General features: G+C 45.1%; 1 protein-coding gene across 11 annotated transcripts in view; it reads left to right on the top strand.

Annotated features, from left to right (window-relative positions):
- Positions 1-8,999, top strand: part of LOC149350599 (putative phospholipid-transporting ATPase IIB) — a 41,688-nt gene extending 32,689 nt beyond the window's left edge. For 9 of the 11 annotated variants that reach the window (XM_089579642.1, XM_089579638.1, XM_089579644.1 and 6 more), the window contains 8 exons: positions 341-433; positions 2,521-2,665; positions 3,688-3,841; positions 4,023-4,154; positions 7,565-7,673; positions 7,820-7,877; positions 7,997-8,200; positions 8,473-8,999. In XM_089579642.1, coding sequence (XP_089435768.1) covers positions 341-433; positions 2,521-2,665; positions 3,688-3,841; positions 4,023-4,154; positions 7,565-7,673; positions 7,820-7,877; positions 7,997-8,200; positions 8,473-8,606 — 1,029 coding nt within the window. In that variant the 3' untranslated portion in view covers positions 8,607-8,999. The remainder of the gene's footprint in view (positions 1-340; positions 434-2,520; positions 2,666-3,687; positions 3,842-4,022; positions 4,155-7,564; positions 7,674-7,819; positions 7,878-7,996; positions 8,201-8,472) is intronic. The other 2 variants (XM_089579647.1, XM_089579648.1) reach the window with 2 other exon arrangements.
- Positions 9,000-26,362: the final 17,363 nt, after the last annotated feature.

Consider the following 26,362-nt stretch of genomic DNA (forward strand, 5'->3'; position numbering starts at 1 on the left):
AATTTAGAGGCCCATGTACTGTGCCATGTCAGTGCACGTTAAAGAACCCCAGGTGGTCGAAATTTCCGGAGCCCTCCACTACGGCGTCTCTCATAGCCTGAATCGCTTTGGGACGTTAAACCCCATAAACCCATAACCATGAAAGCGCAATTACATCGAAAGGTGTGCGACCTGCCGCATTTGCAAACTGCGCACCTGTTTTGCATCTTGCAAGCCATAACGAGGTAACTACGCGTGAAAACAACCATATGGGGGGGGAGGCAGAAATGCGAGGAAGGCAATAAACACTTTAGCGCGCGAATTGAATTCTACGCAAACTTTTATTTTTCTCATCGAACAGCCACGATCTACCGCTGTCGAGCGAAGACGCGGAGAAGACACGAGCGTGTTCCTGGAGAGTTCTAAAAGTTTTCGAGCAGCCAGCTACGCTGAAGTACGTTCCTTTGCGTCACTGAAAACTTAACGTGAAAAAATATTTGCGGCTGTTCAATACTCCACAGGATGTAAGCTATCAGAGCACAAGCGCAGCTCGAAAGTGCACTGATACGGACAGGGAAAGCGGCAGACTCAGCCTGCTCACGCTTTGCGGGCTTGCCAACAGGCGGTGCAGCCATCGTCATGCACATGGTGTATTCATGAACGATCGCTATTTCGCCGTCTCAATGGGCAATTGCTGTTGAAATACGAGGAAAGCAGCGCTGTGAGCGTAGCCAACAACACAAAGGGACTTGTAATTAAAAAGCGCAAAACAGATGACTAGAGAAAGGTTAGTCGCAAACACAAGCACTAAGGCTTTTTCCTTGCATTCTGTGCACTCAGTCAGGCTGCTTGTAGCTGTTGTACGCAGCAAGTTCAGAACCACAAGCTCTCATTGGCATTTATGCTGTGTGTGCTTGTTACGCGGCTGGTGAAGTGTTTTTGTTCTCACTTCAGCCGTCGAATTAGCGACTTTGTGCAGGCTGCGGCTGTTGTGAAATTGATAAGTGTTTGCTTCTTTACTCTTAGTGTGCACTCATGCAGTCGCACAAATGCATGCATGTTATCAACCGGTGAAGTGCTATGCGAGTGCATGGTCTCCTGTGTTGTTGCACAGTGGAAAGGCGAATTTGTTTTTAAATATGCTGAAAAATATCTGAGAAGTACCAAATGTATGCACCATTACCTCTCATTTGGCTCATTAAGAAAAAATGTCTCTCAGCACAGGTCATCATGCACACAGTACATAAGGCACCAGCAACATGAGGTAGGGTTCTTCACGAGAAAGACTTTCAGTCAGCTAATAAGTGTTCAACATTATGCATGCATCCCCCACAGACAGCTGTAGCTGGCAGGCAGCAGACTACAGTTGTGCGGAATGTACCTTGATTCATTTTCGCTTACAACCTACAGGAAGCAATTCTCGAACGTAGAAATCGCAACGACATCAGCAGAGTCAATCATAATCATACCTGCTGCGTAGCTAGTCATCAAACATGCGATCATCATCAGCACAGTGCATCGTTTCAGGTGAAATGCACATGCAAGTTTTCACTCAAATCTGGTGTTGAAGGAATACGTTAGTGTGTAACAGCTGCTTGCATGCTTTTTAGGATCCTTCGAAGCTTACGTGTACACTTGTGACAGCACACAACGCACCAAAGGCCACACACCCGCATTATCATCGCCGATGTATGCATGCATGAGTGCGGTCAGCAGTTTGTTCTGCAGTCTGTGGCTGCCCTCAATAACTTCATGGTTTCTTTCGCACCCACGGAGCTTGCTAGGAGATGCAGATGCAGCGGAGAGTCCCCATCGAAATAGTGGGTGGCAGTGGCGATCTGGAGTTGCACCTTGCCGCCATGACCACTGATCTGCTGACTTTCGGTTTTCAGTTTCAGGCCGTGTTTCCAGTCGGGTTGGAAGGATGTCATAGAAAGGATGTTTGCAGTTCACAGAAATGATGACAGTTCATTTTTCGCAGGTGCTTTGAATCTGTAAGGGTTTCGGGACTTTCGTTGGCAGTTTTCTCAGCAACGCAGACACCTTTCCACATAGAAAAAAACGCCGGTGTTCCCGAGGAATAGTCTGTCTGTCTTGTCTAGTTTTATATTTCCCTTTAGTGTCCCTTTAAATGGGGCCACGTGCACCCCAAAATCGGTGTGATAGGTGCTTTGGACGACGACGCAGCAGAACTGCAGTGGTTTCGATTCTTCGCAGAAGTTTTGTGGCACACAGTTGAACAGATAAACGACGTGTCATTCTGTTAGAGTATGGGCACAAAGTTTTTGCTTGCATGTTTTGTTCTTTGAAATGATGTGTTCAGCGTTTTTATACAGGAATCACTCCGTGGTATTTGCTAACCACTAAATAATTTATAATTGAATTTCTTGTTGCTGCGGTTTCTGTTTCATCAACTAAATGCTGGCTGCAATACAATAGGAATACTTGTTAAAATGCAATAGAAAGGAATATTGGGGATTTATTTTGTGTAATTGTTTCACCGAATTGCTTGCTCTACCTTTACACAAACGTTGCTTCCAGGTGTGTCTCAAGTTCTACCCTAGAGAGTTCATGGAACTTGCTTGCCAGTGCCCAGCTGTGGTATGCTGTCGCTGCTCTCCTACTCAAAAGGCTGAGGTTGTCCACCTGATTAAGCAGTATACAGGGAAAACCACCTGTGCTGTTGGTAAGAGTCCGTTGGCAACTTCTGTGTCTCGTTGTAAGGCAGCATTTCTGTAACCAGTAATGACCTTTCTCTCTTGCTCCATTGTTACATTGTTGTAGAAGCTATATTGCATAGGTAACTAGTGTAGACCTCGTCCATGTCAGTAAGGCAGTGGTCCACTGTTGGAAATTGTCAAGGTGACAAGAAATCGGCTACACCTGCTGCTGGTGCAGTTTTTAACCATCACATATGAAATAGTTGTTTTAAAAGCTGTATATTTTTAGTTGAAGTAAGGGTGTGCTAACGTTCGGAATTTCAAATATGAATCACAAATATACTTATTTTTCGGTTCATATTGTATTTGGGAAATGCATGTTCAAACATTTCCGAATAATTGTCAGCAAATACTGCAGACTTTATAAAGTCTAAAGACCTTAGTAAAGTCGTAAATAGTTTAGTATTGTTGGCATAGTTTTCACCTCAAGAAGTGAGTGTCATGTGAACTTTTTGGAAGCAGCTGACCGAAAATTAAAGTTCATTTCAGCAGTGCATGCATCAGTCGTTTAGAGTAAATTTGAACCTGAGAGGACCAGTGAAGTGTAGTGTAGCAGATTCCATCAATATGGTGATGCATTGCACCAGTGTCATTATCTTTGTCATAAACTGGGCCAGTTTTTTATTAAAATATCATCTGGACAATCAAGGTAATTAATAGCACTAGATGCTGCACTACCCAGATACTAGCCATGTAGGCTGTTGGTCCAAATATTGTGTACAAGTTTTCTTGAATGAGCAAATAAAACTTCCATTGATTGATTGATTGATTGTCTGGTTTTAACAGGTGTGTAAATTACTATACTGAAATTCCCACTTTCTTGGATCCTAATATCTACTGTGTGGCATAACCAGTGGCATCTATAGTATAGCCGGCAAATGTATAATTGTGGAATTGTTTTGTAATGGTTGCTGCTGTTTTCTTAAGTGTGCTGATTAGTACCTTGAAATGATTAATTAGAAAACTGCTTTGTCTATCATGTTTCCAGGGGATGGTGGCAATGATGTGAGCATGATTCAGGAAGCTGATGCAGGCATAGGCATTGTCGGTCGGGAAGGAAACCAGGCCTCATTGGCAGCCGACTTTTCTGTCACCCAATTCCATCACATTGCTCAGTTGCTGCTTGTCCATGGTCGCTACAGGTGTGTGCACTTATGGCTTTGCTTGGCTGCAGTGTGCCGAATGTGTAAAGAAATTTGCACATTGAGCTCATTGTTCAGCATTCTCGAGGATTTGAATTATGTAAATGTTTCTCTTTATGCAAAAGTTTTTTTTTAAGTCATGTGGCTAATCCTGCTTCACCCCGTTTTACTACTTTCCTAGCTACAAGCGGTCAGCTGCTTTGAGCCAGTTTGTAATCCACCGAGGGCTGATCATCTCAACAATGCAAGCAGTTTTTTCATCTGTGTTTTACTTTGCTTCTGTTGCACTCTACCAAGGGCTATTAATGGTGGGGTAAGTGTGCCACCCAACACTAGTGCTTTGCTTGGGTTTTACTTCATTGATGTTTATACATGCACTAGGAAGGTTTGCATTTTTCTGTTGCAGTTTCCTTATGAAGTGATTGGTGAATTGCAAACAGTGTTTTTGTGAAATGTGCTTTCTAATGGTGATGCAGAGAACACTTTATTGCGAGAAAATTTGACAGAACTTGGTATTTCAGGATAACATGTAATGAGGTTGACGTCAAAGGCACTCGTTACGTAATGTTCTTAGCCCTCAGAAACACCTAAGTTTGTGCCTCCTCACATTTCTTCAGGAAGTGCTGTTAACAGTTTATTGGTCAGTTATTAACCCTGAAATCTAACTAGGGCATCATTCTTACTATGTGTAGGAATTTTTGTATCCTACTGAACTAGAAATCTAGGTGGAATTATACTCCTGTTATTGAAGATTTGGCAGCCAGCATAAATGAATGATTCCAAAATAGCCAAAGGCAGTAGAGAGTGAAGTGTTGAAAGGGGTAGTCTGACTGTTGTGGTCATCAGGGTCAGCGCCTCCTCTATTTTTACAGTGCCAGCCACATTGCCCGCTTTGCAGTAGGAGCCGTCGGTGCACCTCATTTCAGTTAGTTGCCACACTACGTGCTACCCAGATGGTAGGACTGCTTGCGTCATGCCTGCGCATGAGCGCGCAGTGGTGATAGCTCTGTCCTACTCCTGCATCACAGCTCTGTCAGATACTTGCTTCCTACCCCTTCTTGTCTAGCTCTTGCTTCATCCACGGCATGGCGCTTTTTCCAACGACAATCGGCTGGAGCGGCAGCTTTGCTTGCCGTTTGCAGAGGTGGGCTGAGGCGTTCTTATCACTTGAGGATCGCGGCTGGCATACTTGATGCACTGCTTGAGGTTTTTGCGCTGCTTATTGCTGTTCCTTCCTTGCCAGAAGAATAGTTGTAACGTTCGTTCGCTTCGTGGCACCATGGTTGACGAAAATTTTTTTTACAAGTAAATGGTGTGGTCCGCAACGCTGACGAGGTGTCCTCACAGCAGCAGTAAAGTGGCACCGGTTAATTATGTGCAGTGGGGCTGCTGCTTTGTTTTGTGTGAGGTCTGGGCGATTTTAAGCTTGCTTGTTTGGGGCTGAGGAACTTCGCTGCACAGACTGTAGAAAAGAAGGGGATGTTTACGTGTATTTATTTACATATATTTAACTATTTACGGTAATATATATATACAATACTTTGCATGTATCTGCGGCTATGTACATTACTATTCTTTGTATTTATATAGCCATTTACATTTATAAAATTTCTGTCTATATGCTTGCATTTACACGTATTAAGGCGGAAGCCTTTAATGCCTCATCGTTGTAAGCAGGAGTTGTCGACAGAAATGTCACGCTTTTCAATTGGTCGAAACGGTCGTGACGTCACAGTGCACGAATTTCAAACGGGGCCAATTGTACTTTGGCTAGTAACCATGCAACCAATTAAAGGGATCGTATAGTGATGCTCCAAGTAAGTGGGAATGAGTTTAGTTAATTGCTTAATTGCCCAATTAGCCTAATTAACCTTTCTAATCAGGCCGGATAAATGAATAAAACAGAGTAGGAAATTGGTCAAGTTCGGGAATCGAACCCCGGTCTCCGGAGTGCGAGACGAGCATGCTAACCACTGCGCCATGCCAGCTCGGTGGTTTGGAATGAACAAAGGCGCGTCCAGTGAATACGGTGTCTTCGTTCACTCCCATCTTCCTCCCTTCCCGTTGCGGCGAGGTTCAGGTGTCCACCGAAGTATCCACATTTCCTTTCCTCGAAAATCAATTTACCGACGAGCAACGCGTAGAACCGAACAAGCGATGGCATTCTATGGACTCCCTGGTAGCGTTGCAAGACGCTGTCACGTTTCACTCTTAGAGGTGAAACTTAACATCTTAACCACATATCAGTGACACAAGCAGCAACACCGCGCTTAAGGCTTTCGCGTCAGCGCACTTTAGGTCCACAAAGTGCCCCCCTGAATTTTTTACAGTCATAAGAAATTTGCATTGTAGTGCAACCACTTTTGTATGCGCAAGGAGAACAAAGCATCTCCAGCATGAGTGGAACACAGCCACTACAAACGAAACAAAACACACCTAACGCCCTCATGTGTTTGATCGCCCTCTCCTGCGGCGCCGAGCGACAACACGGTAGAGGAGACGCTGTCGCGGCACCGAAGAACGCCGCCTTGTGGTTCAGCCTTTAGGATGACTGCCCCTGAACACGTGCAGAAGCGGACTTGATTTCGGTTTTATCTGCCTCCTTTTCTTCAAGCGCTGTTTTTAGTTTGGCATCGTTTTATTAGCGCCAAGTTGTAGTCAGGACCGGGCAGAACGTCTGAAACGTTTTGGCATCAGCTGCTGCGTCATGCATTGGCAAGCTTCCATGGACCGAGAAAAATTTTTTATCTTGTTGTCGTAATGATGACAGCTTATCCTGGCAAAAGTAGAGCTATGACTTGAAAGCTATTGCTACCTGGTAGTTTAGAAAAATGCCTTCTCGGGAAGATTTACCGTGCCTTCTTTATTTCATTCTCCTGTTTTCCTTACTGAACATGACTGAATCACAAGCCAAAATAGCATCTTATTACTAACTACTTTTACCCTCTGATTTCATATTTCCGCCAAGCAGTTTCAGTGCCTCTCCCGGAATGTTCCAGCGTTGGGGCTAAAAGACCAACATGATTCAAACAAGCCGCCACAGCCTTTCATCACAATGCCAACGCTGTGCCGCACTCTCTGTGGCTCCCTTTAAAACCAGCGCCTGCACTGGTTTCACGATTAGCAGCGCCACAAACGGCGCGCTCTATGACACGTCCATACCTGTCAGGCAGCCTATCACGAGAGATGCACAGTGCCGTCTCACAAAGAAGAAAACGTTTCAAAAATTGTCTTCGTCCGCTTTTCGTCGTCAGGCGCCACTCAGATGGCACTTCCCCTCACAGGAGTAGAGCAGGCGCGAAGGCTAGCTGATGGGGGAGAGTAGGAAAGGAGGATAGGAGAGTGCTTTGGACGGTCGGGTCGGCCGTACTCGGCAGGCATTGTAAAGATAGAATAGGCGCTGTCAGGGTAATATCGGTCGGGGCATGATTATGGATGCAACTTCAGATGTTTACAAATTAAGTTTATTTAATAACTAGTACTACAAGACATTACAGAGAATGGGTTATGCCAGCATTAGTTACTGATTATGATTTAATGTACTTGTCTTATGGAAATGATAGCTATGGAGCTTGGCCGTGTGGTCTAGTGGTGTTTTTATAGTGCATCTTATTCTGACACATGCTTTGGTTGTTGACATTTGCTTTGGTGTCTTTTACTAAACTGGCTCAGGGTGCAAAAATTGCCCTTACTGCTATTGCATTTATATGTTTTGTTTTTCAGGTATGCCACTGTGTACACAATGTTTCCTGTGTTTTCGCTTGTTCTGGACCAAGATGTGCAGCCCAAAACAGCTCTCACATACCCTGAGCTATACAAGGAACTTTCAAAGGTGCTTAATCCTGTGCTGAGGACTTTAGTAATCTTGGCATGATTACTTAATATGCACTGTTTTCATACTAACAAAGCATTAGGTGTATTGTTAGTGTTCTTATACATCATAAAACTGTTTTAGCAGCTGTAAATTTTTGCTTGCAGGGACGATCCCTGTCTTTCAAGACGTTCTTCATATGGGTGTTGATAAGCATTTATCAAGGTAATGACTACCTCTTCTCTTGTTATGCATGTGCATTCTTGACATCTGTGCCGTCCTTTTTCATTATTTCATTACGTCTACATTGGTGAGGGAGGCTTGACAAGATCTCTTCTTTTCAGGTGGCATTATTATGTATGGGGCACTGCTGCTATTTGAAGACGAGTTTATTCATATTGTCTCCATCAGTTTTACATCCTTGATCTTGACGGAATTGCTGATGGTTGCCTTGACAATACGCACTTGGCACTGGTTGATGATTGCCGCCGAAATGCTGAGCCTTGGCATATATGTGGCTTCACTTTTTGCTCTTAATGAGTTTTTTGGTAAGTTCCAAGGGATGCTTTGTTGTCATTTGTTGATGAACCTGACCTTTCCGTTGCAACATGCATATACCCTTGTGTTTCTTTGGGACGTTAAACCTCATATACCGCATCGCATTTACAAATGGAGATGTTTTTGCAGTTCTTCCTTGGTATAATTGTACCTTTTCTTCATAAATCTGCATTTTTGCTGACTATGTCATCATAGCTAGTCATCTTCAGTGGTGTAAAATATGCTACATACGTATATGTATATGTTTTGTTTTTCTTTCTAGATACGCAATTTATTCAAACACCTGCGTTTTTGTGGAAAGTTACAGTTATCACATTGGTGAGCTGTCTTCCACTGTACATTCTCAAGTACCTTCATCGGAAAGTTGCACCATCGATCTACTCGAAGCTCACGTGACATCACTATTGCAGACATTTTGTGCAAGTGAAGTGCTGTGCATCGGGAATATGTGTGGGCATTGCAGTTTTGAGTGCTCCATTTTTTTCATTGGCTGGTTCTAGCCTTATTTAGCAGTTATGCCAGCTGCAACCGTGTGTTCATCCAGTGAAGTATAGCTGGGTGGAACGATAATTGCCAAATTCAATTATATGTGGTTTAAGTTATGGAAGCCGCTATATATACATATATATATATATATATACATATTGTGTATTTTCATGCTTTTTTTTTATTGATGTTGTCACTCCTGAACAGGTTTGAATAATCTTGTAAAAGCAAATATTGACTATTGCTTGCAAAATGGTTATGGTGCACCGGAAGACTTGTTGTTTAATAAAGATGTGAACGTAAGCCTTTGATGTCTTTGCTGCTTTTGTTCAGGCATTGTTGATTTGAGGTTGATTTGCTTTATTTCTCAAAGCCAGTCCTAACTCTCTCATAAACACTAACATTGGGAAATCTGTGCGGGGTGGAAGGTGTTCTAAAAAGTGACATTGTTTTTGTGCCTTGCAACATGCAGCTTTGTGATCCACAGTGTTTTTCACAAAAGAACTGCTTCTAAAACTGCTCAGAATAACGCATGCTGCATCGTTTTTTTCATACTTTATTTGGTCTTTTATTTTTTTAAGAGCATGTCACATCTTTGGCTATGCTTCAATGTCCAAGAGCTTGTTCTACAGCTAGCCACCTTGTCTGCCAGAATTCAGACTTGCTTTCTTATGCTACTAGCTGTATGAGGCATTTGTTGTTGTTTTTTTTGTCACAAAAGAGCAGAGTTAAAAGGCTGCAAAAATTCAACAAACCTTTTATCATGGCTGCTGGTCTATGACCAGACAGGCATGAGTTGAAAGAAATTTTGGGATCAATTCACTGAGCTGTAAGTAACATGCGCTTCATGCACATGCTGCATCTGCAGGAAGCATTCCTCTGGGCTTGTTGGAAAAGAAAAGTAACAAAAGTAATGCAATGGCACTTGTGTACCACATGAGGAATTTGTTGACACTACAAGCAGTTTCGTTCATTCAAGAGATCACTGAACTAATGGCTTGCAAAGCAGCTGGATAACAAACCAGCTTGCACAAAGTGCTTACTATCACAGCTGGTATTCCTCTAAAGGGGCCTTGCTGCTCAAAACAACATAGGTTTCTATTCTTTGCATAGTGTATGACGTGGCGATGCTTTAATGGACAGTGGGATCGTTCGACCTCGAAGAGGTAGACTCCGGTGTTTACGCGCACTGCTGTTTTTGCCAACCTTGTTTATGTATAAGTGTTATATTGCAAGGACAGGTCTAGAAATTTTGAGAGGGCCTTGACGCCTGCGGTAGAGTTCGTCTGATTTTTTTTTTCTGTTCATAAATTTCATTCTCTCCTAAAATTTGATTAATCTCTTGCTCTGCAAGTTTTCTTTACTAACCTTGGACGCCTATCTTAATAAAGCTGTAAAAGCTATAACAATGCTACATTCTATACACTTATCTGCTAAACAACATAAAACTCTCAGACATATCTTTCACAGGCAAAACTTAAGTATTGCCTGTGAGACCCCCCCCCTCCCTTTTTTTTTTACGTACAGTGCTTTTCTTGCTAGATATGGTTATTGATAACTCTTGTAAGGATATGCGTGAAAATTTTAGAGGACACTTGCGATTACATTAGAATGTGCGCATTTTATTGTCGATTTCTAAATTGTATTTGCCGCCGCGGTGGCTCAGTGGCTATGGTGCTCGGCTGCTGGCCCGAAAGACGCGGGTTCGACCCCGGCCGCGGCGGTTGAATTTCTTTGGAGGAGAAATTCCAGAGGCCCGTGTGCTGTGCGATGTCAGTGCACGTTAAAGAACCCCAGGTGGTCGAAATTTCCGGAGCCCTCCACTACGGCGTATCTCATAGCCTCAGTCGCTTTGGGACGTTAAACCCCATAAACCAAACCAAACCTAAATTGTATTTTTCTCTGACATTTCGAAAACTTTGCACACAGGAAGTTTTTGTAACTCTGGACGGTTTTCAGCTCTGAAACGAAATGCACTATAACCATAATTATGCTTATGGCTATGTTTATTTACCTCCTTACCTGTTATATACTAGGCAATACAAAATCAACCGAATTTAAAGAGGGTTTAAGTAGCCTATGAGAGAGAATTAGTCGAAAACGCGTGGAAGGCGTCGTCTGCCGCAGAGACATCGTCTTCGACGGCGTGAGCATGCGCGCATGTGTTTCAAGCGGCCGCCGGATCGCTAGCTACCACCTCAAGCGGAAAGGAGGAAAAAGGAAAGGGTAAGGGCAGCAGGTTTTTTGGCGCACACGGCAGGCATCTTCAGATTCGTGGGATTTCATGATTGGTGTAAACGCCAAAAATTGCCACAAGAGCAGCGAACCATTCAAACGCGAGTGTTGTATACCACTTTTGCACACGACAGTACATGCAAGTCCGAATCCAGGTCGAAGTCCGATGGCTAACGGGGGAAATTAAAAGGGCAGTAGGAGGCCGCACCTGAGTGAAGCGTAGGCATCGGCCAGTAGGTACCACTCTCAAGAGGCAAAACGAGCTCGGCATGAAGTCGGGCTTATGTAGGCAAGCTGACCAAAACTGCTTGGGCTGACCTTGCTGAAAGACTCTGGGCCGAGGTTGGGGATTGACATCGGCCTTCCAGAGGCAACGTAGTCGATCCAACGCATTTTGCCGACTTCCCGACGTAGGGCCGAGCAGCCGATATACACAACCGGGATACAATTTTAAGTGGCAAGTTGCCCGAGATCATGTGCCATTAATGTAAGAACCGATCACTTTGAGACCTCTGTCCAACCATCCGCCGCCAACTCCCATAACTGATAGAAAGCTGCATAAATGAATCTTTTGTTGCTAAAGCAACACTACGCGAGTCGCCGAGCCATTTCGCGGAGCTGACGAAAGGCCATACTGCGCATGCGCGAGGAGCAGTGACGTCACACGGCGCACAGCTGGCGCGCCGCCGCCGTCGCAGCGCGGGTGACTCAGAGGTGCCGCCACCGCGTTCGCCATTTGCGCATGCGCAGTTAGCGACGCATAGCTAGCGTGCTGGGGCCGCCGCTGCTGCCGCGCGCTCTCCATCGGCTCTCTCTCTCTCCTCGTTGCTTTTGCAATCCTCCAGGTTTAACCAGAACTAAACCACTGCCAATTTTTTTTTGTCCTGCGTCCCTCTCCTTTGTCACTATTTTAACCTTGACAGCTTCGTGGGTAGTATTCAGTAGTTACTATACACCCGCAACCGTATGGCCTGCAGCTTGCCCGATATCGAATTAATGAATGAAGTCATTTAATCACACTCTCAAGGTTGCAACAGTAACTATGGAGAGGGTGATTAAATATGACTTCACTCATTCAATATGGAGTAAGGCTTGAGCCAGCTGCAGGCCACTGGTCACTGGTGTCTGCTTAGTATTCCCCGTGAAGCTATGCCACTTGTTTCAGTGCATGAAGGCTGCAAGAAAAAAAAAGAGCCACGCAGGGCGAACGTCTAGGTAACCACAAAATGTTTTATTGCATGAAAAATATATCACTTTGGTGCACTGCTTTTATTTTTGCAGGTAATGAACTCATAATGGTAATAATCTTCCACTCTATCGCTTCATTTACGCTGCACGCGTTTCAAGGGTGATTTTTCACACCGCACAATCAGAATTCGACTTCTTAGCACAGGAGCACCAAAAGCCAGACAGAACAAGGTGAAGGAGCAGGCACACATGTGGACGCACCAACCTTGTGTATATCTTGCGTGCAGCAGAATAATGGGAGTCTTGAGTGCTTGAACCCACTGGTGCAGAGTTGTATAAAGGTAGGTATTTACTGCCCAACTCAAAATTTGATAACCTGCTGCCACTCAGCATAAAGACAAGTCTCGTCGTACGAACACTGCTTCAGAGCGCACATTCTCTTCTACCTTCTTTGCCAATTACAAGTCCTAGGTGGAGGGTGCGCAGCCTTTGGGATGGAAACCAAGTCTTGAGGCTGCCGAGTATCTATGAGATTTGCCTTGTGTAGTAGCATGCCTGAAGGTCACTGCGAGAGGTTGTATAAGGCCATCTTGCTCGCAGGGTCAAGGAGAAATAACTGAGCATGATATCTGTAAGTGAAGCAGCAGCATGAAAAAGTAGCCCCAACAACTAGACCCCGATGAAATTTACTGCAAACAAAGGGACAGCACACCGCAGCTGCTAGATTCCAGAGGAAGCGTTTGTGCGGCAATAATGCAGCATTGACCAACAAAGCGAGTCGTAATGATCACTCAACTAAAAAACGATCGGCTACTGTCAAACCAGCCGGCTAGTTACCACGTCTTAGCTGTATCCTGATGTACTACGCCGCTGAAAATGCTATGCCGAAAAAAGCGCTCTTTCAACTCAAGCCTATGTTTAAAAATTGTGTAAAGTCTTAGGTGAAACACTCTGTACACAATGCTCACTTCATAGGCGACAAGACAAAGGCAGCTAAAACAGTCAGGCTGCCATGCCTTATACACGTTAGAAGCAAAAATATGTCATGCCAGTGTGAATGGACCATGTGCTGGGCACTCACAGTGCTGTAAAACTCGCGGCAGACCATTGCGTTAATTTCAATCCATCTTTTTCTCTGACTTTGCCACTTTCTTGATGGTATTTCTCACAATTCCCTGATTTTTCCAGGTAATGGTTGCTAGGCACTCTGTAAAACTGTTAACGCCCTTCAAAGAAATACAGTAGAACCTTGCTTTTATGTTCTTGGTTTGTGTAATCTGCCGTTTCACAAACTCCGAAATTATACATGTTACACTATTTTTCTTCACAATACAAAACCTGGATTACTTTTTGAAACGATTCCCTGGTATACATGTCCATAATTTTGCCTAATTCTGACTGTATGATGCATTCAGAGACCAAGAGAAAAATCCAGCCAAGCTAGTCATCATTTTTAAATGTTTTGCCCTCATGAACTTGAGCATTGCGGTGAAGCCGCCAAAACTGCTCTGCAAAAAAGCGGCGGCTCCTCCACAGTGCACATGTGCAACGGGACAAAGTATCTGAAAACGTCAAGGAATAATTGATCAAGGCGGAAAGCTGGGCTAGTTGGTGTGTCATTGTTAGTTAAAAGACTAGCATATAACTAGGACAAAGACAGAGAAGGAGACAGGACGAGCGCTAAGTCCTGTCTCCTTCTCTGTCTTTGTCCTAGTTTTATGCACTAGTCTGTTAATTAAGAATAGTTGATGCACTGGATTTGCTATGAAGCTTCAGCCCCATGGAAAACGAAACTATGGAAAGAACTAGCAAGCGCTAGAAAAGGAACTTTTCAAAGTTTGTGCCTGCACATACACAAAAGTTTTAATGAAGTGGAAGTGCCAATAAATGCCCCGGACTAGGAAATGACACAAAACCTGGACATGGAGACAATCGCGTGCAAATCAGCAACCAAAATTTTCGAAGTTGCTAATTCAAGGTGGTGCATAAAACACTGCATTCACAACATCCCCTCCCCCCCCCCCCCCCCCTTAAAAAAAAAAAGAACTGGGGGACAGAAAAAAAGGAAAGTGGCACAAACATTTGCCGTAAAAATGCAAAAGGTCTTGCCTCGTACCATTTTCAGACACTGTCGGGCCAGGATTTTGCATTCATTGAAAAGCAGAGTGCAATTACCTTGAAATCAGTGTGTGGCCAAGCGGCTGCCTAGGGAACTTCTCAGTGTCCTTAAGTTCTAACGCAAACCATGATACCCCACCCAGTTTGCTACAAGTGGCAATGCCCATGAGAAGGAATATTACACACCACACAGCATCTGCAGTGGAGGGAATGGCCAAGAGCATTTTGGAGCAAGCTTTTTAGCAAGCCAAAATTCCATTAGGAGCAATTTTCCAAAGTTTTGCAGCTGGTGACCGATACTGATAGAGTTTATGGGGTTTAACGTCCCAAAGCGACTCAGGCTATGAGGAACGCCGTAGTGAAGGGCTCCGGAAATTTCGACCACCTGGAGTTCTTTAACGTGCACTAATGTACAGTGTGTTCACAGCTAACATAGTGTACAGCTAACTGTACCAAGCTTTAAAAAACTACTGGCTGCACAAAGACTTCAATAGCGCAACGTTTTAGGAAGCCGTCTGGAGCAGATCCGCATATTTTTTAAATGCACTTTGCCAATTGCTTAAAAAGACAAATTACCTAGTCTTTATTACCTGAACTTCACAGCAAAATTTTCCTTGCAAACATAGAGCATGTTGAGAAATGCTCATTTCAGTTTTTTTTTTTAACTTCAGGGTGGTTTCGCTTTTGCGCTCAAAATAAAGCCCATGAGATTGAGAAATCCTCACGTGACTATGTGCTTTCATGTGATGTTAACACCTCTAAACATGCACTCATTGGATGAACTCAGTTACAGAAATAATAATAATAATAATAATAATAATAATAATAATAATAATAATAATAATAATAATAATAATAATAATAATAATAATAATGATGATGATGATGATGATGATGATGATGATAAGAATAAAAAAGAGGCCACCGACGCAACCCTCGTTCTGGGAAGAGTGCAGGAACTTTGCTTCATTCCAATTCTGCTGCAGGAGGAGTAGTGCGACCAAGCTGTCACGATATCACGATATAGCAGAGATAATTTTTGCTGTCCAACAGCCATGCCTCACGCGATGAAGCGTTCTGCCGCACACGGGCTGTTCTCACCTCACATAGCATTGCCATTTTCTTCCGTTCATGGTCCAGACATTTCCATGTGATTTGCTGCCTCCTCTTTTAGGTGTATCGCACGAAGGGACTGAGTTCTGATTTCCTTGCTCTGTAATATAATTCAAGCTTGCGTGATGGAATACATCCACCAACGACATAAGCTCATGATCATGCATGCACAGTGCGGTCACTGCATGCTAATCCGCACGGGGTGCCACTCCATCATTGGAACTGGCTTAATTTCTTTTATTTTCCTTAAAGGCCCGGCGAGGGGCATTACATAAGGGATGGGTGCAATATTCGTTGGCAGCAAGTGTTAACACGATGACAAATGAGCATGAAGATTGTCAGCGAAGGACGCGGAGCACATGATGGCTGCAATGACTCTGGGAAGGTCGGTCCAGTCCACAGTGGTACGGGGGAAAAATGAAGCAGCAAAAGTAACCGTGCGGACACGTGGTCAGAAACTTGGAAAGGATGACAAGTGCGATTAGATATGCGGGTTGGCGGGACGATGTAGGGCGCGCAGGAAAGTGAACTGTGGTAAAATTTGTAGAATAAGCAAAGGCTGGGGATGCGACGACGAACTGAGAGGAGTGATAACCCTGACTTATCTTTCAACTCTTACACACTTATGTCGTAGGAATATGAATAATGAATGAATCTGGCTGCTCTGTTTTGTACTGCTTCAAGTGCGTTGATAAGGTCAGCATGATGCGGGCTCCAAATAGATGAGGCATATTCTAATTTTGATCTGACAAGTGTTTTTTGTATGCTAGTAATTTTACGTGATCGGAGGGGCATGGCGGAGATGACGTCGTAAAAACCTAGCGTTCTATTGGCAGATGAGATAATATTAGTGCTGTGTGCACCCCAGGACAAGACGTTACACAAGGTGACACCTAAATACTTATATGATAGACAAGACTGTACAGGGACGTTACTAATTACGTATGGGAAATCAAGCGGATTATGGCGGCGGTGAAAAGACATGCGTTTACATTTATGTGGGTTAAGTTCCATTAACCAAACGTCACACCATTCCTGAATGCGGTTAAGGTCGTCCTGGAGAAAATTTTGGTCATTAATGGTAGTAACTGAGCGGTAAATGACGCAGTCATCTGCGAACATGCGAATTTTAGAATTGATGTTGTCTGGTAAGTCATTAATATAAATTAAAAACAGAAGTGGGCTTAGCCGCCGCGGTGGCCCAGTGGTTATGGTGCTTGGCTGCTGACCCGAAAGACGCGGGTTCGATCCCGGCCGCGGCGGCTAGAATTTCTTTGGAGGAGAAATTCTAGAGGCCCGTGTACTGTGCGATGTCAGTGCACGTTAAAGAACCCCAGGTGGTCGAAATTTCCGGAGCCCTCCACTACGGCGTCTCTCATAGCCTTAGTCGCTTTGGGACGTTAAACCCCTATAAAAAAAAAAAAGAAGTGGGCTTAGTACACAGCCTTGAGGGACACCCCAGGAATGGAGTTAGAATTGTGATCGTTAATAGTGACAAACTGCGTGCGATTAGTGAATTCTTCTTAGGAATTAGGATTAGGAATTCTTCTATCCATTTTAAAATATCGCTAGGCAAGTTCAAGTATGACAGTTTTAGTAGTAATCGTTTGTCTGGTACCTTGTCGAACGCTTTTGCATAATCTAGGAAGATTGCATCGGTCTGCAGGTTAGTGTCAAGATTAGTAAGCAAATCATGAAGAAAAATAGCGAGCTGTGTTTCACATGAGTGACCTTTTCTAAAACTGTGTTGTGACGGATGAAAAAAGTTGCTAGAGTCGAGGAAGCTCATGATGTTCGTGTAAATGACGTGTTCTCAATTTATTTAGCACTCTGATTTAACGAGGCCAACTTTCTACCCAAAAGTTCGAATTAATGCGGCTCTGCTGTACAAGCAAACTGGAAGCTCGGATAGGGGTGAGGTCTCTTAAATTGACCTATCAAGAGTAACGTGTCAGAAATACTACTTGCTGTTATGCGTTGGCTCTACATGGTACGCGTGGCGGTGCTGAGCAAAAGCTCGCTTTTATTTAGGAGTGCCGAAGTAGGCCACCATTTACGTCTCATTATGTAACACCAATTTCTTCCTCTACATGTGCATTCGTTGCGCTGGTTTCAGACAATGCGAGCAGCAAAGTCGAGGCAAATGTGCGAGTCGTACGCAAACCGCATACTAACAGTAGGTGGTAAAGGACACAAAGACTAACGAGTTAAGGTTCGATGCCATTGGCCATCTTACGCATCACACAGAAGGAGGAGTAAGCAGTCATGCCTGGGCACATTCAGCATTAACCTCTGCCATTTCGCATTTTCCGCGGCTTTTGGTTTCTGGAATAGCAGTTTGGGCGCAGCATTGTGTCATTCAAAACCAGCTGTTGTAGCGGGTCTAATGCAACGGCATAAGTGGGCGCAATTGGCGCAGAATTCCCACCACTTCATGTGCAGTTTAAAATCCTACATGTATGTTTTTTACTGCATGGCTGGCTACTTTTGTAATTTATGGTTCACAGTTTACATAGCATCTCAAGATTGTTAAAAAGGGAGAAAGCAACATTTGCCCCTACCCATCCCAAGATGCGGATGCGAAAGCTTATGAAAATGCAGATGTAGATGCATATCCTTGTAGATGCATATCTTCTCAGTCTGATCAGGTTTCCGGAGTCACTTTTTTTTTGTCCTTCGTTAACAGCTTCAAGTTGGATTCAGCAATAATGGAAGTAGACAAAACTTGCTGCCATTTACATTGTTGCATTCGAAGATTATCAAGCGAAGAACTGCCAAGTCATGTCTTGGAGACTCACTAAAGACATCGCATGTCCACCCAGTTAAAAAGCGTCAAGGCATTTGGAGGATGCATGTTATTCCAGGAGACTGCTCGCCAGAGTTGGCAAATCTATCGTCCTGAAGCTGAAAAGGTGAAAAAGCCATGAACTTCTGCAGCCTGACCAAGCGCAGATAGCAAGATATAAAGGGCTGATCTTTTCTGCTCAAACAGGACACAGCGGGATATTATGGCAGGCGGCAATATACGCTCCCTTTCATAAGCAAGAAATACACACAGAAGATAGCTGAAGACTATTTAATTTGCCCCTTTGAATCTTCCTTTTGTTTCCGGGAAATTTAGCGTCCTTCATCTTCAAAATAAGTTGCTTTTCCATGCCACCTAGTGAACGCGGCAAACATTTCTCAGAACAGTGAGCACGGTAGCGCATCATCCGCCATTTTTCGTGCACACAGATTTTGCCAGAAATACTTATTTTTTTCCTTTCGAATTTCTAGCATCATGTGCATCTCTTGAAACAAAAAAAGAATGGATCCATGATCCCAGAGCATTATTTTCACGAATCCTGGTATTTTAATATTACACTTTCCATCTATTTGGCGAGTTTGAAAGAGATTTAGTGCACACGGGTAAAAAAAATTAACTACTGATGTGTACTGTTGCAAAATAAATTTTCTTTCCTGAACCTTGCATGTACTACTTAAGCAAAAAAAATATTTATTTTAAATCGAAATGATAAAGCGAGGGGTCCAGATTCGAAGGGCGCCGCCATGTTTGTCGCCGCGGGAATGCAACTTCCTACTCGGCGTCCTATTGGCCGATGGGAATCGGCGGAATTTTTCCGGAGGCAGAAATCGGTCCTGCAGCGATCGGCACTCTTGTATATTTGTAATCAATTAAAGGTTTGTGCGACTAACTATTTTTTTTATTGAATAAGGGCGTTCGCGTAAAACCTGTGAAGGAACCCTCAAACCCAGACGCGCGGCATGCGTTCCTTACCTGTGGAGAGGCGAGGAGACCTTTCAGAGTAAGCTGGATTCCTCCATCGAACATTCGCGGAAAGGAGGCATCACGTAAGGTTAGGAAGACTTCTAAGGAAAGGAAGCTTTAAGAGTTTGGGCCTTAGCCTCGCACTAACTTCGGCTTGCTCACTCCACTCGGGTGGCTAACTCGGATGAAAAATCCATCACACGGTACACACGTGAACAGTCAGCTTTCGTCCGCCGCGCAAATTCTTGTGCAATGCCGGCGTGATTTACGTTGAACGGCCAATTCGGAGAAGTTTTATGTCTTATGGGGGTTTAACGTCCCAAAGCGACTCAGCTATGAGGGACGCCGTAATGATGGGCTCCGGAAATTTCGACCACCTCGGGTTCTTAACGTGCACTGACACCGCACAGCACACGGTGCTCTAGAATTTCGCCTCCATCGAAATTCGACTGCCGAGGCCGGGATCGAACTCGCGTCTTTCGGGTCAGCAGCCGAGAGCCATAACCACTGAGCCACCGCGGCGGCTAGTTCGGAGTAGTGCTAGTGTCGTCTAGCCAGACCCATTACGTGCGCTCACCATCTTTGGGCCCACCTGCCGGGCGGTACGCTGTTAACGCTGCATTTAATACGCTTAATCCTTGACTCAAGAACGTCAGTGAACCAGACCGTGTCTTTTTTGAGGCAGCTGCCTTGGGGGGTGGTCAGGTCAGGGTGGAAAGTACGTGCGCCTGTGCGTGGGCTCAGAAAATGCTAGTACAGCAACTGATGTATCGTCCCGAGCTTCGTCGGGTCCAGGGTATAGGGTCCAGCGCGTATGACGCGTTTCGGCTCCCGTCTTGATGTGCATATATGATGGCGAGCATTCGTACATCCTTATCTGAAACGAGTCGTCCAACGCGCACGTTGGAGCTCAGGTCACTGTGGCACTCTTTGCCATCAGCACACATCTCCGGAGGTGACCACAACTGTTGGCGGATTTGATATATTCTGTTGAGGGGTACATCTTGGCGCCACACAGACCGGCAGAGGTTTATCAGGACGAAACTAGGCCAACACGTTGGGAAAGTAGCTTCGAACTCGTTGATAACATCTTCTATCTTCTTACCGCGATGTCTCCCAAACGCTTGAGGCACTCCAGGAGGTCCTCGTCAAGACACTCGAGTTACAATGGCGCTTATGGCCTCATCATGTAAGATAACGATCGGAGATAATACGGGTTGGTACCTGCTGCAGGTAATAACTGTAGATCACCTTTGGTAATAATTAGGGACCTGGCGAATTTTTGAAATATGATCCGTCCCGCGACCAGTTATGTGCAAACCGACTTACACAGTCTTAATTCTTCTTTGTGTCCGAGTATTTCCTCGGGAAGGGGAGTGCTAACACGAAAAAAAAAAGAAATTATCAACTTTCCTTCCTATACAGAATTGACTTTAATTTAGAGAGTACACAGTCTTCACACAAAAACTTAAATCGGTGCACAATGCAAAGTTTGATATTAGAAATGTCTTTCAACATCTGTAGTAGGAATAAATTTAGTTTAACCAAAATCACCTTTTGTCAGGATTTCGTAAAACAACCTTTCAGTAGTTCCTTAAACGAACTTTTGTTTGTTTGGTTTGGTTTGGTTTTATGGGGTTTTAACGTCCCAAAGCGACTAAGGCTATTGTTGAAGGCCGCCATACGAAAATAACGAGTGTATTGATTTCTCGCTCCATGTACTGACTGACATTATAATCAGCATTGGTCATAAAAGTAATTACGAAACCAATTTCAGCCGAATTTTTTTCTAAAGAAAGACTAGCGCATAAGAAATTTGGTTCTAAATTAAAATTCTTTAAATTAAAATTCAAATTTGTTTTACTGTCTGTTTGACATGAAACGCAAATCATCGATGTACAGTAAACGCCGGACGACTTCCAAGGGTCGCGTGGTAGCAAATGGCATTCTGGTGGGTCAATGCTAATTGGGGGTTTTCAGAAAGAAATTATTTATAGAACTAAAGAAACAGTGTGAAGTTTGAACGTACAGTGCATTAAAAAATGGTCGCAAACCTGTAGTACCGCTCTTGATGGATGCATTATGCTGCCTTACAACATGTCACCAGAACTTAATGCACATCTTGGTCTGCTGCAGAGAAACGCCATGAACCCACAATTAGATATTCTTCAAAGGGTATATGTTAAAAACAAAAATGATTTACTGGAGGCCGCCCATTGAAAACTATCATTTATTATTACTAAGTTAAATGGCTTGCTACAAATGCAGGCAGAATACTATCTGTACGTTGCCTACATGACGACCGTGTAACCGCGGAGTCAGTCAGCAAATTACCGAGGGTAAGTAACCGCGTAGCCACTGCATGCAATATGCTTCGTAGACTACATTTAGGGTAGAAAGCCCTCTCATCTTAGGCCGTGCCGAACGATTCCTGTACACGCAAGTGTATTTTGTATTCTTTCAGCTGACGGGCAGCGCTAGCTAGCCCTTGGGATTCTGTCTTAGGTATACACTACGCAAAGAAAAGTTCTATCACGTACTCAGTGTTACGCATCACCCTATATATACGTATATACCGGTGCGCGGCAGGGGGAAGTAAGCAAGCTATCATCAAAGTGCGGCAGGTTGCTTAGCTTGCTCACTGCATCTGTATTTTTTCTTATTTTATTTTGGTGTTAGTTCGCACACAGTTGCTCCTTCTCATCAGTTCGTTAAACTTGCGCGCGTTGCAGGAGAGATCTCTTCAAACCATGACACTGGAGACTTGGTCCATTCCGACGACAGTGGAAGGCCAAAACTTCATTACCGCGGTCGACCGCACCGCTACAAATAGCGCAATGCAAGCGACCAGTGCGTACAAGCACCTGTTCACGACATCTGGCGGCAGCATACGCGATCCTTTAAAGTCATTTCTGGCGGCTTCCTCTGCGTGGCGAGTGCAGCATCCCTGCTTGTCGACCATCCGGCCAGCGGATAGCGTGCCGGTCTGCGTACGGACTAGCTAGAAAGGAAGAAAGACGAGTGGGCGGAGAACACGGGACGCCTTGTTTACTGTGCGACGGTTCTTCCGCGCGACCGGCTCTGCTTGAACGCCGAGGTTAATAGTTTCCGCCGTGCGCAGGTTTCAACAAACGTGACGTGCCGGGTGCCATTGAGCAGGCCGCAGAGCACGCGTGTCCCGAGCGTGGAAGGGGAGGGGGGAGCCGTTTCGTGACCGAGAATGGGCGTGCAACCATTTGCTGTGCTTTCCCAAAGAGATTTTGATTTGCCTAACCGACGGCACTGTTGCGGGGAACGCCTCGTTCGGCCGCCAGTGGCGCGCCCCGGCGGCTGAAGAGGAACACTGTGCTTGAAAGGTGCCTGATGCGCCCGCGGCACGCGAGCGGTCAGGCATGTTTATTGAATCTCGGGAGCTTCCGTGCGAGCAAACAAACAGGCCGCCGCTTCCTCTCAAAGAGAGCGGTGCCAAGGTACCGCGACACGTCCGGGTATACTATTAGGCGGCCAGCCCAGGCGCTGAAACGCTCACTTCTTCGGTGGCCGCCGCATCGTTAGGGACGCGCACCGCGGCTGTGATGGACGCGCGGCACACCACTTGACGTGACAGCGCGCCGGCGGCGACGTCGTCCGCGGCCGGCCGCGGGATGCGTCGCTCCTGCGCCGGCATTGGTCTGGACGCTGGGCGGATCCTGTCCTTCCATTGGCTACGAGGTGCCACGAGGGGCAGATCGTGCATGTGCGACCATGCATGCTAGTGCCTGTCGCGAACGGCACCAACGGCATACTTGGCGCCGAGCCTGTACTGTATACGCACCCCTGCGATGGGCAGGCACCGACGTAACGCTGCGAGGCCACCGTGGGCGCGCTGGAGCGCCACCCGGGACGCATGGATGGCCCCGCTATTCTGGTGTATTCTTCCAGCTGCCGAAAAACAAAACAAAAAAAGTTCAGCATCCTTACCGTACCAGCCTGGATGTAAATGTTGGGCGCACGTCTCCGTTGCTGGTTGGAGGAAGAGCATTCGATGGTCCTAAGTTGTTACAAAGCACCGCGTGTTCAACATCGAGATTGCGGCATGCAAACGCCGTGCGTAATTTAGCTTGCAAAGTCACCTACAACGAAGTATCGGTTGTCGAGAGATGACTTTTTGAATCCTAAATGTAATATACTATACACGGTGGTTTAACGAAAACATTTGAAGTGCGCAAAACCTTTGGATACATCTATCATTACCGTCCCTTAAAGGCTCCAATGACAGCGTATAAGTCTTCGAATATTATGACTTGCTCTGCATATTGCTGGTCAAGAGACAGTGCAGCTTTTCGCTTATTTATCTGTCGAAGCAAGCCTGCAATGAAATTCCGTGTTCTGTGCTTAATGATAAAGCAGTTGAGGAACTGGAACTTCTATATAGTCGTAATTTCGAGTTTCTTGCGTGCGGTGTTTTCAGCGGGCTCCTCAATCGTCTTCAATTTTACACAGTAAAAATGCATCACACTCTATCCTTTTCTTTGCGTGGGGACTTGCACCATGCCGGTTGCATCGCACAAACAGCGGGCATTTGCTGCCTTCCAATTATTTTTTTCTTTTTCTTTAGCAATGTGGTAGGAGCTTCTGTTTTTTGCATACCGTCATGACAGAAATGGTACACTCAATTTGAGCATTGTTGTTACTGCTATGACAGCAGCTGAGTGACGTTTAAAACCCTTCACGTTTGATCAATCCGACCTAGTATCGTTGCTTCCCCCTCTTTCCGCTGTTATATAGGCGCATTTAGGCCACACAGAACACGTTAGGTGGGTATAGGTTCCTGTTAGCCTTATTTATTTAGAGATGCCTTTAGCGGAAGATATGAACGAGGGAATGTAAAAAATCTTTGTGCAAGACATGACACTTAGTAAAGTTACTAACAAATGAACAATTAGGCAATTCATTCCAAAACAAAGTGAAAAGAAAACTTCGTATGGTAGACAGCTATGCGTACCGTCTAAGCCTTTCCAAATTGATTCTGAGGAGTTGTGAACCACTGGGCTCATTACGACTTGTGCATATTGGTGAACCTGCGCACCAGTATACACAGAATATGTGTGCAGAGTCCAAGATTCTGGGGCCTTGGACACAACCTTCCTCACAAATCAAAGCGATGAAAGCGCTCCCGAGATTCTTAAAGGACTCGGGGTTGTGTTCCCGTCTATAAACTTTAAGTTTTTAGTGCGCGCCCTCTGTTCCCATTGACAGAGTGGTCGATAGACTCTTGAAAAACTAATTTCATTGCCACTCTTTTTCCTTTTTCCCCCCTCTGTACCCCCCCCCCCCTTCGTGTAGGGTAGCCTACTGGGCATCGCCTGGTTAACCTCCCTGCCTTTCCGTCCATTTCTTCTGCCTAGAATCCTAAGCCTAACGAAATCCAGGCAGCATCAGGCCTAAGCATCAGCCGAGATCCAGGCAGTGATCTTCGAGCCGGGCGAGGGACCAAGGAAGGGACCAGGCCAGAGACAGATACAGCTCTTCCCCGCCTCTGACAGGGGCGGCCGATGGGGAGAAAAGCACAAGCTCAAGCCAAGGCAGAAGCAGTAGCTGACCCCAAAAAAAGGTCAGCTGGCCAAATCCGGCCTCCCAACAGATGAGCGCTCGGGAGAAGGAGCTCAAAGAAAAACTCCAAAATAAACCAAAAGCGCGTGACGAGGAAAACTCGGGTCTATAAAAGAGATGACGGAGCTCCGTCAACTTGTAATGGCCTCGAGAGAGCAAACTTGACAGCCACAACGAAAAGTTGTGCAAACCCCTCTGAGAACACACCCGCGTGCGAGGCTATGGAAACGGAGAAACGCACCCCAGGTAAAAGACCCCGTCACTCCGCGGAGAATACCCAAAACAAACGAGGTGCCGAAGCCTCTGAAGGCGGTGTACTGTAGCCAGCTAAGGCCACAGGAACTCTTAGGGCTGACCTTAACGCACTCATCAAAAGAGTGGATAACATAAAGATCAAGATAGGCAACCTATATAGAGGTTAGAGTAGGAAACTTAGAGGCTACAGTAGATGTTTTAACAGTGGAATTTATAATGTTCCAAACACAAGTAATAGCTATGTTCCAACAAGTCATGGAGAAGCTGACTGCATTGGAGAACGGCAAACCATCATTACAGCAAAAAGTGGATAAACAAATATGGCCCCTTCGCAACAAATCGAAGTATGGCAGTGGAACTGCAGAGGCTTCCGATGCAAACGGGGGAATCTATATTTTCACATTCAAGCATAACAACGTCCACGGGACATTACTGCTATGCAAGAAGCTGGTGGCGCGGTCAATTTACCGGGCTATAAGGCATATCTACCGCCAGGGTACGATGCCGGCACAGTCACGGATGTGTCCACTGCCGTATTAATACAACGCAATATTAGGGCAATACAGTTCAGAGACTTAAGGAAAACGTAGACACAGTAGTTGAAAACCTCGAGGGCTGGGTGGAGTCTCTAAAAAGGGATATTAAAGCTACCACCACTGAAATGGCCATACTCTAGGCTGCTGCACATGTGGGAAGCACCTTTCAGCTTGTAAAACCGCTGGAAGAGGGCCAACGCAACAGAACTCTTAAAAAGAGATTAACGCAATTACAGACGCAAATTGAAATCTATACTCTAGAGCTTCAACAGAAACAATGGGGGCAGATTTGTGACCGCATGAGTGGTCAGCATTGGTAAAGAAGACTTGGCATCTGCTGAGACACCTTCTTGACCTCACACAGACTAAATCAACTCAACGGGGCCAACTGATGAGATTAGTGCATCATGATGTGAAAATAGCGCACAAGGAACACAAGGGACGGATAGGACACGAAGCAGACAAGCGTCTTGTCCTATCCGTCCGTTGTGTTCCTTGTGCGCTATTTTCACATCATGAACGTTATCCAACTTGCCCAACTTTCGGCTTTGATTAGTGCATCAGTATCAAGGCGCCACAGAGGAGTTTTTAACGGAACTATGAGATCGATACTTAAAACACAGCTGCAGAAGGACCACTGCCAGACCGTCACGGGACACCAAACGAGGGATTAGACACCGAAATCACGGAGGCGGAGGTGGGGTGTGCTTAGGGGCGGCTACGCACCACGTTCGCAGCCGGGCCTGACGGTGTTACTAACAAAGCTCTCAGAAACTTTGACACGGGGTCAGTGAGAGCTCTCACTGATATTATGAACAAGTACTCAAGAGAAGGAACCATTCCACAAGAATGGAAACATG

The sequence above is a fragment of the Amblyomma mixtum genome, chromosome 3 (assembly GCF_055824585.1).
Source record: "Amblyomma mixtum isolate Tamu chromosome 3, ASM5582458v1, whole genome shotgun sequence".
Lineage (NCBI taxonomy): Eukaryota > Metazoa > Arthropoda > Arachnida > Ixodida > Ixodidae > Amblyomma > Amblyomma mixtum.